The sequence below is a fragment of the Stegastes partitus genome, unplaced genomic scaffold (genome assembly GCF_000690725.1).
Source record: "Stegastes partitus isolate 25-593 unplaced genomic scaffold, Stegastes_partitus-1.0.2 Scaffold549, whole genome shotgun sequence".
NCBI lineage: Eukaryota > Metazoa > Chordata > Actinopteri > Pomacentridae > Stegastes > Stegastes partitus.
The window spans coordinates 2,051-15,335 of NW_007578280.1; the positions used below are offsets into that span (position 1 = coordinate 2,051).

The 13,285-nt window shown below is 40.7% G+C and overlaps 1 protein-coding gene across 1 annotated transcript in view; it reads right to left on the reverse strand.

Moving 5' to 3' along the window:
- Positions 1–4,097: 4,097 nt before the first annotated feature.
- LOC103362016 (uncharacterized) overlaps positions 4,098–13,285 on the reverse strand; it is a 15,028-nt gene continuing 5,840 nt past the window's right edge. The window contains exons 4-6 of the mRNA XM_008288261.1: positions 10,736–10,896; positions 9,979–10,111; positions 4,098–5,527 (exon numbers count right to left, since the gene is read on the reverse strand). Of these exons, the coding sequence (XP_008286483.1) occupies positions 5,351–5,527; positions 9,979–10,111; positions 10,736–10,896 (471 nt within the window). The 3' untranslated portion in view covers positions 4,098–5,350. The remainder of the gene's footprint in view (positions 5,528–9,978; positions 10,112–10,735; positions 10,897–13,285) is intronic.

Below are 13,285 nucleotides of genomic sequence, written 5' to 3' on the forward strand. Positions count from 1 at the left end.
CCTGTGTGCAGCCTTCTCCTATTAAACTCTTTTTATCTGTTAAATCTGATGCAGTCCAACAACTCAGCTCTGATTCTGCAGCTTCGACGTTTTCTTTATTTTTTTTTGTGGTCAGAAATGTGACGTTTAGACTTTATGTGAATGACTGAGATCAGAAGCTGCAGCACGTTAATTATGCTCCAAAAACACTCCAAACACCATCAGCTGACCTGATGAACATTATTACTTCACAGGAAGACATCATTTGTGTTTAATGACATTATTATTTGTCTTCCTGCTATCTGGCCTCTCACATTGTAATTTATTAGTCATTTATTTGGAGTCTTTGAGAGCGTTTAGTGGTGAAGAAACTGGTTCTGATCGGATAAATTTCAATAAATAAAGTTTAAAACATGTTTATTCTGAGCAGATTGATGAACTGATGTCAAACTCTACAGCTTGTGTCCAGTTTTATTATTTAATTAGCTCAACCAGTAGCAGTGAGAGTCAACGATGGTCTCATTTTAAACCTTGTAAATGTGAAAATGTTAATCAGCAGCTGGTTAATCCAACATGTTATCTGTCAGGAACCTTCTCTACATTCTGGACCACAACAGCAAAGTGCTGTTTTTTTTAAAAATTCAAAGCTTCCAAAATATTTGATGTTCTTCTGTTGAAACAAGGAAACACAAAATCTGCAAACAAATCCATCAAATGATGGTTTCTCCTCCAAACGATGTGTTCAATGACGCCACAAAGTCACGTTCTGCTGCATTAGAGGCCACTGAAGGCTGATTAGAGTCCAGGTTCTGACAGAACCGGACTCTAACCGACGCTCTAAGGTTCTGCTCTGGTCTCACAGTGAAGAATAAACGTCATGTAGACCAGAAGAAGAGCCCGTTACGGTGGTTTAAAGGCCTCCGCTCTGCTACCTGAATCAGTTTAAGACCCTCTCATTGATTCTTTGCGCTCTCGCTGCTCGTTTATTAGATTTTCTTTTGTCCAGTGAACCTCCTGAAAGCCTCGAATCTTCTGAAAGTGGCCTTTTAATAAAACACACAGTCAGAATAAAACCAACAGCGAGGCAGAGTTTTGCTCTTATGGTCCAGAAAACATTAAATGAAGACGATAAACGATCAGTGAAGACGATGGAGGCTTTAAAAAGATCAACAACAGCATCAGAGAAGGAATAAATGTTATTTAAATGGGTTTTTAAACGTTTTGAAGAGCTTCAGGGCAGAAAAGTGTTGATATTTTTACAAAACACAACATTTTTAGCCTGTTTATAAACTGGTTTTATTCATTTTTCTAATTATTTACACATTTTAGTCAAATTTACTGGTTTTTATCACTTTGGTTTGGGTTGTTTGTTGTTCATATTGTTCTGTACGGCACCTTTTTATGTTTTAAATATATGAAAACAAAGTTTGATCGAACTAAACTGAAACATGTTTTGGATAAAAGGTTCTAAAACTTGTAGGAGAAAGTTATTTGGGGTCACAAGGTGCTTTACAGAACATTAAAACACAAAAACATTGGAAAACAACAATAAAACACTAAATAGACGACAATAAACCATCAGTAAAGACGGTGCAACCTTTAAAATGAGCAGCATCAGAGAAAAATAAAATATTATTTAAATGTTTTTTTTGTTTGTTTTTTAAGTTTTGAAGAACTAAAGGGCAGGAGAGTGTTGATATTTTTAAAAACACATTCAAGATGTACATTTTTAGCCCATTTTTAAATTGTTTTTACGCATTTTTCTAATTATTCACACATGTTAATCTATTTTTTGTGCCGTTTATCACTTTGTTTTGTATTTGTTTTGTTGCTGTGAGGCACTTTTATATGTTCTATTTCTATGAAAAGTGCCATAAAAATAAACTAAAGTGAAAAGTGTTTTGAATAAAAGGTCCTATAACGTAGAATTATAATTAATATTAGCAGTAAACATTATTTCTGAACATTAAAATACACAAAACATCAGAAAACAGACACGAAATCCTAAAAAGATGAATTAAAACGGTGCAAACCCTGAAAAATGAGCAACAACAGAGCATCAGAGAAGAACAAACGTTGTGTAAATGTTGGTTTTTAAACGTTTCTTCCACTATTTTTGGGGTCAAACCAGTAAAACCATTGTCCAGCTTTGTTTCCAGCCTGAACTGTGGGACTTTAAACAACAGCTGATTCCCAGAACTCAGCGGTCCAAGAGCTGGTTGAAGAGTTTAAAGGTCAGAGATGTAAAACGGGAACCGGGCTGAGTTTCATTCTGCTCAACTGGAAAAGAAAAGACGATAAAGGAGTTTATTGTCATTATTTAGTTTATCACACAGCAGCTCTGTGGCGTCAGGAGGAATCAGAAGCCGCTTTCTGCTCAGATTGTCTGGAGCAGATGTTCGTCAGTGATCGCCACCATCAGTCACCATCAACCACCATCAACCACCATCAGTCACCATCAACCACCATCAACCACCATCAGTCACCATCAACCACCATCAACCACCATCAGTCACCATCAGTCACCATCAACCCGGGACTCTCCTCCAGACAGAACCGGAGTTAAAGCGTCTCTGCTGTGATGAAGCAGCCGGTTACACCGACGCTTCAGAGCGAGGAAGCGTTTCATCTCACAAGCATCTTCTGGAGCTTCCACTGTTTACGTCCACCTGAAGCTGCTGGAAGGTAAAAACAAACGAGGTCATCTGATTTCTGCTCCTCTGCGGCGCCACCGATCGATATCCATCGCTGATCGATACCGGAGCCGCATCGTGATTAAAGGTGCGCGTCGGGACCCAAAGCGTTTCATCCATTTCATTCTTCACGGAGCGAACAAATCAGTCCAACCAGTCTGTGGTCACACCAAACACCAAACAGCCGTTTTGTTTAATGTTTTAATGTCTGACATCAGCAGAATAAATACAACAAACTTCTGACGAGCATTAAAAATGAGTAACAGCGTCACATGTAATGATGTAAAACCAGGTGGAGGTGCTTCACAGGGTTAACCGCCGGGTGCTTTAACTCAGTTTTCAGTTTTCCAAACAGACACTCAGAGTGAAGTAACGGCATCCTTCTGAGTGAAAACAGCCTCGTTAGCTCCGATGCTAACGACACAAAGCTACAGATCACTGAGTCAATGTTTGCATTTTGTCTTTTAAAACTACAGTAACTTGATGTTTCAAACGTATACGAATGAAGGAAATCTATGAAGGTTGAAGGGGAGCGAACAGGGACGCACGATATATCGGCGCCCACGTCGGTATCGGCCGATATTAGGGTTTTTTCCGATATATCGGTACAATGAACAAACTTAGCCGATGATTGTCTAACATTAGCGCCTTGGTCTCTGATATCGCTGCTACTTCACAGATGTTTTTACTTAAATGGTCCTGGACTGTAATGTTAAATATGTTTAAATATGTTTTACGTTTGTAATAAAGAAGACTGAGTGGTTTAATCTGGGCTTCTTCTGAATAGTTTTCTCACAGTGCTTATTTCTACTCATTTTTCGGTGTGAACAAAAATGGAATATCGACATCGGTAACATCAGTTATCGGTGATATCAGAAATCTTAATATCGGCTAGAAACGTCAATATCGTGCATCACTAGTAGCGAATCTTCATCAGCTCATTTAAATCAGTCTGTATTTAATTTGCACATGAAAAGCTGCCTAAAAAGGTTTTAAAAGCAAAAGTAAAAATGCTTCAAAGTTCAATAAAAGCAGGACTGATGATGTGAACGAAGCACGATGAGACTCCGCTGGAAGCAACACAAATGTCTTGTTTGAAGGAAATACAGCAGCATCCACAGTCGTCCTCAGATGTATTCAAACCCTTCCATTAAAGAAAAAACTCACGATAGTCGCTCAAATAAGTAGAAACTGAAAAAAGTGATAATAAATAAAAATTTGCTAAATTATAATTTAGTGAAATATGATGTTGCTTTTGAATTGTGGTTGAGAAGATTAATTTTAAAAAAACAAAACTGTTCCAGACAAATTAGAGCACTTTGCTGATGAGTCCCATCACGCTTGTTTACTTGTTGTTGTTTTTTTTCCTTCTTTATTGGGAGGGTATGAAAACATTGAGGACGACTGTAAATGGACAATCAGCATCACTTACATTTAAAACAACATTTTTTTTTTTTTTTGGGCAGATTTTCTTGTAAATTTTGCCCCATGTTTGGATGGAAGCTGATCTACGGTTGTAAAGCATCGTCAAAACTCTGCATCGGTTCAAATATGAACGATTATATCTGTAAGGACGTGACCTGTGCAGACTGTTTGCTGCATTATACTGTAACGTCTGCTACTTTAAACCAAACACTTTCCTCATACAGACATTTTTTTGAGCATACATCGAGTCGCACTTCATGAAAACTCAGCCAAAGCCAACAAAGCTTCACATTCCAGCGTCAATATCGTCTTTAAAAAAACAAATCCACGTTAAATACATCCTGAAAAATGCTGATTTCATCCCTCAGCCTGCATTTGAGTGCGTTTTATTTTTATATTCGTGCTACCGTTTCCCCTCAGCCGTCTCTTTAAAACTGACCTGAGAAAAATGAAGCAATTAAAAGAATCTCCCTGGAAGCTTAACGATAGAAATATTATTTAAAAAAAACCCTCAAAGCCAAAAAAAGAAAAAGTGCTACAACATCCACACAGCCTGTTAAATATTCCACTCCAGAGTGCTTTCCAATAATTAAACCCACAGAAAATAAACTCCTAACGATGAGAAGGTTTGTGTAATCAAACATCTCCGACACGCTCGCGCTGGATTATTGTGTTTTGATCGCATCAGGAGATAAACTGCATTGTTTCAAACCTAATTCTCGTGTCGTTTTCTGGCGAGGAAGTCGCATTAGATTGCACTTAAAGCTCAGCGCGCTCAGTCGTCTGGAAACATTCAAGTGTCGCCGCTCTGGGTTCTGAGTGGATGTAAACAATAAATCCTGCAGCAGCGCGGGGAAAACGTCGCGCAAAACAAAAGAAGGAGCCGAACGTCGCTCGAGAGGTCTTCAGTCGCATCTGACCCCAATTACGCCGCAAATCTCTGAGAGTTACAGCAATTAACCCGTCGAGTGATTGGTCACACGGGCTCCGTCTGAGAACCACTTCATCGTGTCAGAAACTCAGAGTGTGGAGGTTGATCCGACTGCAAAGAGCTTCTCTGTGGGAGCCAGCGTCCTTTCATTGGAGAAGATCAAGTGGTTTCAGACCAATGACAGTCCTTCTAACCTTTTTAAGAATATTTAGTCTTTATAAACCTCTAAAGCGTCCTCCATTCGCGTCCTAACTCAGTCCTACCTACGGTCTTCAGCGTCTGCATATCTGGATGGTCGCCAAACAGGAAGTGGAGTCGAGCTCTAGGCCGCCCCCTGCTGGAGGTTCCTCTCGTAGTTCTTCAGACAGACGTGGACGCTCCGGGTGAAGTAGCTCGGGTCGGAAATGGCTCGGAGGAGGTCGGTCTGGACCAGCGTGAGGTCGTACAGCTCCGAGGTGCAGGCCGGTCGGGTCTCGGCGCCGCCCGGGTCCAAGAAGACCTGAAATACATTTTCAAGTTCTCGTTTACACTCGGTATACTTTTTTCTCTCGTGCTGTTTGACTCATAACACTGCTTCTTGTTCATCTTGTCACACTGAACACATACAACTTTTCTATCTTTTTACTAAAACTAGAAGTCACATTCTGTGCCTGTGAAAACCTGCTTGTCAATGAATGCTTTCTGATTCTGAACAGCGCAGGAGAGAAAAGGGAGGAACCAGAGTGCAGAGGAAGACCGTCATGTAGCTCAGCTTTCTGGGGTTCTGCTGTATTTGCATGAAAACAAATATTGAAATAAAAAAAGAAACATTTGACAAAACATTGACCAAAAAAAAAAAAAAAAAAAACTTTAAAAGAAAAACAAAAAAACAAACAAAAAACGTCAGTAACTCTGCCAGAGTGCCTCTTTGGGTCACTTTGCCGGTCCCCAGCCCGGATAAATGAGGAGGGCTGGACGTTAAGCCTGTAATTCCACCACACACACACACACACACACATCACACACATCATACACATACACACACACACACACACACATCATACACACACACACACACACACACACATCATACACATACACACACACACATCACACACACACATCACATCACACACATCATACACACACACACACACACACACACACACACACACATCACAGTCTTTTGATTAAATCTGATATTATAACATTTAACAATTCAGGACAAAATTGATTTATTTAATGTGGGTCTAGACAAAGCATTAGTCTTTGTTTATTTTGAGAAGTGATGCTTATTTCAATGGCAAAATAAAAAACAAGAATCAACAGAAGGAAGTTCATGTGTAGTTCTACCCCTATTTACAGGTGCTTCTTACTCACTTTTTGTCTCTTCCATAAAGTTATTTCTCTCTCCTACAGTGGCCATTACAATTACATGCAAATGGTCAGTTATGCAAATTAGGCGATAGTCATTTAGCAACTTTTACTACAGCCAAAGCTACTTTCAACTCTCAGCTCATCAGAAGAACGCTCCGACTCAAAAACCTGACCTCTTAATAAGGTCAACAGAAACTCACCTCTAAGCTATGAGCATTTCTGGTCATACAGGTTAAAACTTATGAAATCAACCTAGTGATTCAATTCAAGTGTCTATTGCATAACACAGATAATTCATTCATTTCAAAAATTTCATTCAGTAATTACTTCTTAGACCTCATGCTTTAAGCGAAAACTCACTTGAAGCTTGGAAACCTGCTGGAAAACATGAAACAACTCATGTAACTTTAACTTTAGAAAACAGCAGCTAGAGTTTATAAAGCACATTTAACCAGCAGCTCAGCCGCAGCAAATTACAGTCATAGTTCTAAAAGGGCATCAAAATAAAACAAATACATTTCAATTTTCTATCTCCTCCTACTGGGAAGGTCGTACACACCTCAAATTTGCTGAGCACAAACTACAGGAGGTGGTGATTCAATGTTAGTAAAACGATCTGCAAAAGTGTGACGGCGTGGAAATGGCGCCACCCGGAATTTGGCCACAACGCCATAAAACACCAGAATACGAGACGTGCTGTGTCTGTGCTCCAATCGGCCTGAAATTTTACACGCGTGCTCCGAGTCTCAGCCAGAGCGTGTTTCCACCACGGCCAACACGCACGCCGCCGCGGCTCGCCACTAAACAGGAAGTGGCTCGTAACTAGGCCGCACTTGCTCCGATCTGCCCCAAACTCGACATGCTGAATCAGAGTTCCGCCCGGAGGACGTTTGCGCCACAACCCAACGTGTGCGAAGGCCGACAAGCGTACGGCGAGGACCCGTCCATCGCCGCTTGTGGCTTTAATTAGAGTTGCATTGATATGATTCTGTCGTTCCAACGTTAGCATATTCACATTAAGGAAAAAAAACATATGAAAGAAACGCTTGGTACTGAGTGTTTAGCACCGATGCTGCTCTTTAGTGTTCTGCAGAAAGCAGCATCAACATTATAAATATCTGCAGGTTGAGTCGTTAACACGTTGCAGGCAGATTGCCGTTTCCCCACAGGAGTCATTTCTGATCTGCATCCCCGTCCATGTACATAAATACATAAACACATGTAATTAGCTATAAGGCTCATTATGTTGATTTATGGCTGCTTGTGTTCCAGCGAGCAGAACAAACCCATCAGCTGCTTCAGACGCTGCAGAATGACGATGATGGTATGTAAATGCAGACTAATAATCCATCTGTTGACAGAGTTCCTCCAGTTTCTGTAACTTTCCTATAACTGCACAGTGTTGTTTCTCGGTTCTGCATAAAGTTCTGGACTATAAGGCGCTACTTCGTCACACGCTTTGAACGCTGCAGCTTAAACAGTGACGCGGCTAATTTATGGATTCTTACGAGTTTTACGAATTTGCCTCGAGACTAAAGTGACGTTGAGAGTGACGACGAAAGAGAGACTGAGGAAGTGACGAAGTGATTCTGAGGCTGAAGGAGACGTCTTTAGTGGTTTTAGTGCAGGAGGAAGATGAAGATAGCGATCAATGACTTTTCCTGGTAGCTGCTGTATTTTCTTAACCAGCCGTGTTCCAGGCGCTGTTCGGAAAAAAGCATTTACGGTATTTGTGTACATTACCGGTACGTATTTAATTAAAAGTTTAAAATTCTTTCTGTGTAAATATCTCATATCTCTGTTCTCTTTCTAAAGTTCATGGCTGCGGCTTATGTTCAGGTGCGCTCAACAGTCCGGAAATTACGGTAATCAGTGTTTTCCTGCAGCGTCTCTGAAGCGTTGACTCGGTGGTGATTAAACAAGGTACTGAGCTTTTGTCATTGCTGAAGCTGCAGTTTGAGGATCAGATTCTTCTAACGAAGAAGCTGACTGACCTCCGCAGAGTGACGTGACTCAGCCGCTGTAGCTACGATATTAAATTCTGTTCTTGGACTTGATAGAAAAAAGCCCCGAAAAGCAAAATACAGACGACGTGTGAAAATATAAGCAAAAACTAAACAACAGAAAGCGGTTGTGAAATTTAACTTTGAGCTGAACGCAGCGTGAAACAAAGAGAATCAGCCGACAGACGACGCAAAACACGATTCAAGCAGCTGACGGAACAACGTGAGGCTGATTTGAACAAAACCGAGCCGACGTCAGAGTTCAGCGGTCCGGACGAAAGCAGAACCGAAACAAATAAGCGTGTGGTAGATGTGTGTGAAAGTCGCTGCAGCAACCACACAAGCAGTCATGTGCAGACACAAAAACAGAACAAATAATCCAGCTTAGAAATCACACACTGCATTCACAAAATACAAACTTTCTGGAGACCTTATACCAAAGTAAACGTGTTGCTGAATGGCTCATTTGTGGTATGTAATGCTCCAGTTTAGTAAAAACGGAGGCTTGTGTTGCAGCTCTGAACCAGAACTTCACTCCTACGAGAAGCTCCGTGATGTGTTTGTGAAGCTCCTCCGTCAGAATTTGCCTCAAGTACGTCGAAAAATCTGACTTGCAGGCTGATATGAAACAAAACTGGAGAAGCTCAATAAATATTAGGTGTTAAAAAATAACAAGAAATTGGATATTTAACTAAAAACTAAACAAAGAAACAACAGAACAAGGTTGTAAAATTAAACTTTTAGTTCACTTTTGCGCTGGATTATGGAGAAAGCGTAAAGTCAGGAAAACTAACTAGCTAACAGGCTGCTGAGCTGTTTCAATGTGTTCACAGTCAAATCATGTAAATACAAAATGAACTACTGTAGCTGGTTTAACACATGCTAGCTGTGTAACATGCTGTCATGGTTCGCAATAAAATATTTCACTAAACCGGCTCCACATGTGGCAGAAAAACCTCCTAAGTCATTTATCTCCATGTGTTGTTATTCCTGTTTCAGTGGCGATAGTGCTTCATGAACATAAAATTAAATGGAAGAAGCTAACATCCTTTGATTAGCCTCTCTTATATGGCAACTTTCCATCCATCTGTAATGACATGCACTTCCAAGCTTGAACACCAGGGGGCATAATCCGAAAAATATACGAATTTACGGACGAGAAACCAACCGATGCTTGACTTTCAAGACGTTCCTCTGTGTTCCGTCTGCACATATCTGAGCATCTGAACCACATTTACACTTGAACGGATGCTAATTGTGTCGACATAACGTGTTTACTGAACATAACTGTGTTCTACACAAAGATGAGAAGTCAAATGAATCCAAATTTGTCCTCTTCAAGCTGTTAAACAGTTACTTGACTAACACAGAACTCTAAAACACCCATGAAGGAGCTTCATGTTCTGACTTTAACTCGTCATTCCAAAATCAAAATCTCAGTTTCGGGTCACTGGTGACGTTTCTGAGCTGAAGAATTGGTTTCTCGTCCGATACAACAACGCGGAAAAGAAAGCGTTAGTCGCTGTAAAACAGGAAGTAGAAGGTTTCAGAACTGCCCCAAGAATAAAAAGTACTTCCTTTTTAAAAGTACCTTTGGATTGACGATGGTGTCTTCGTCGTTCTGCCGTATGTTGTCGTCGATGAAGATGTGCTGAACGTGGTGGTCAAACGGGTCGACCCACAGCGGCTTCCCCCCGCGGATGGAGAAGGTGTTGGTGACCCACCTGGACGGCGTCATTTAAAAAAAATAAAAAAATCAGAGAGAGAGACCACAAAACCCACATGAGTAATAACATTACATTAAAACAATAAACTTTTCATTTTACAGCATCACATGATCCGTTTTATCAGGCGCCTCTAGAATTATCTCACAGGTGTCCAGATGGTGCAACTGAAAGAAAACTTTGCCAGAAATTGCTCAGAAAACTAAATTACACAACACTATAAAATGCAGGGCCAAGTAGAAAAGCAGTAAGATATAAGTATGATACATGACTAGAAATAAAAACAAGTTAGAATGAGACTGGAAGTACTGCTGGCAATCATACTAGAGTAGTAAAGTAACTAGACGTGATGATGAATTATGGCACAAGAAAGCAGAATCGTGCAAATGAAAAGTGGAATATTGGATGTGAAAAATGAAATATGGCGCATAAAACTAGAATATTGCACCAGAAAAGTGAAATATTGGACATGAAAGATACAATACTGCACATAAAGAATATAATGTTGGACATAAAAAATGAAATATTGCACATGAAAGATTAATTATTTCACATTAAGTTGGAGTATTACACATGAAAACTGAATTGCTGCACATTATTCTGGGGTGCTCGTGCTGTTCGTACCAGTCGTAGTGGTCCTGGAAGCCCCCCAGGCCCTGGACGGAGCTGAAGTACTGGTACAGGCTTCTCTCTCCGTCCCGGGTCGACACTCGCTCCTCGGCCCGGCTCAGGACGGTTCCCTTCCTGTTGCAGCGGATCTTTCCTGGAGTCAGATCCACACTGAGCTGAGAGAGGACGGAGGAGGCAGATCAGCTGTGAACCGTGTGGTCGAGCTCCCGTAACGTCATCGAGTGATTAAAACAAAGCCTCGGGCAGGTTTGACCTAAATTAACTGAGATCAGCACCAAAGTTGTAAAATAAAGTCTGTGCCAGCAACATAAAAACAACATGTTCTGCAGCCTAATGACGCGTAATGTGGCTATTTAAATATAACAACCGTTAAAGTATTAAAAGGCACGGAAACGATAAATTATCCTCGACTTCACTCTGTTTAGGGATTAAAATTAACATTTAAAAAAGCCCTCTGGTACACAGTTTGGACATAAGACTCTCAATTCAACTGAATTCTTAATTTAAGAGACACTAAATCCAGTATTTTAAATTAAAAGCGGGTTTTTATCCATGTGGAACTCAGGGTGGCAGGACAGCCAGTAAACTGGGTCCCTGAAGGCTAAAGGCTAACTCACTGTAATCTGATTTTTGGTAAAATAACTGATGTTTTTATGATTTTGGAGTATTTTACCACAAAAAAAACTGCAGTCAGAATGAGGGATGTGTGTTAAAACAGCACATTTTGTCACCTGGGAAGTCCTGGCAGGTCAATCTGGCCTTGGGTTGGTCGACCACTTTGGCCCAAAAGGAAATATATTTAACACCAACAGATATTCATGTCCCCCGATAAATAAACGGTAAAAACTTTGGTGACGCCATCCAGAACAATCATCAGTCAAAGCTTAAACTCCAGTGTTCTGTTTTACATCTTAATACCTGCTTCTGTTGTCATTTGTGTCTAATTAGCAAATGTTAGCATGCTAACACGCTACAAATGAGGCAACCTGCTAAATGTCACATTAGCACTGTTGCATGCTAGCATTTAGCTCGAACCACCGCTAGCGCAGCCGCCACAGAGCGTCACTAGTTTTAATTAAAGGTCCCACATTGAGCTGCTTTTCAACAAATCAATCCTGTTTTACGGACGTTTTGAGATGAAGAACACACCGTCGACTGTTGGTTAGCTAGCTGCTAGTTAGCACCTAATCCAATTCTTACCGTCTTGTAAAGCTGGGAGGCTAACTAGCCGCAGAGGAACGGCAGCTATAAATGGTTTTTATATCTCAACAGCTTGTATGTTGCACCTCCACGTTTATAACAACCACAAAACACAATAAAAATGGATGATCGCCATGTGGGACCTTGAAAGGTACTAAATCCTGTTTGTGTCCCAGATGGACGACTTGTTGCAGATCTAGACTTTAAGAGCGAACTAAAGATAAATGACCTACAAAACATTTAAACTATGTGCTCAATTTTATGCACCGAATACATTTAATGCTCCGTTCTGTAGGAAACAGTGCATAAAAATGAAAAATATCACATTTCAGCTTATTTCAAGTGATGTAATAAACACTGGCGGTGCTGCTGTGCTTCCACTGTAACTGCAGCACACTGACCTCGAACAAACACAAACTGAAGATTTCACAGATTTCAAAGACTTCACAACAAGTCAACAACTGATTTTGCTCTTTCGGTCTAAATCTAGGCGTGACATTAACGTACAGCTTTTCTCCTTTTGCACATTTCAAGTTGTTTATATCACAAACTATGCAACCCTGCACATCCTCAGGTGATAAATCTGCACATTTTAAGTATTTCTATTACTTTTTAGGACTTCTAATAAACTGCTAATAGACTGTCTACTGACCTGCAGCATGTTTTTAATCTACATGTTTGTCTTTGCACTGAAGCACCAAGTCAGATTCCTCATATGTGAAACTCTACATGAGAATTAAACTGCAGATTTACCTCAAAACTTCATGCACCGCTTTAATCAAACCTGTTTTTTCATTGCGCACATTTCCGAGCCTTGACAAGCGGCTGCACTGAGGCAGGAAAACAACTCCAGTTCAGAAAACTGAGCAATCACATTACGTCTCGGCATTGATTTTGCCCCCTGCTCCTTCCGTCTAAACGCGCAGACGAATAGGATCTGACAGCGAACTGTTGGACTTCCACTGCGCTCCTCTACACTCGGCTAACTGCGTCTGACAGGTTCACTTCTGGACGTCTCTTCCCGCCGCCACCCGGTCCGATCGCCGCTGCTTTCTCAGAATCAAAGCAGCCCGACTACAGCAGGACAACAGGTGGAAACCCTCCAGGTGAGGAGTCAAGAAGACGTCCAACGTTTGAGGGCACAGGAGGTCTGCAAGTGAACGCTGGTCGGATTAGTGCTGGAATACACAAAATACATCTGAATAAAAGGAGGTATTTGCAGCAGCTATAAAGAAAGTGTGAGCGTTTGAAGATAAATGTCTTTAATTTTATCAATGTCAAGTTTTGCTTAAAGTCCCAAAAGACTAACGAGAGGAACAAGTTCTTATGTAAGATGAAGCACGA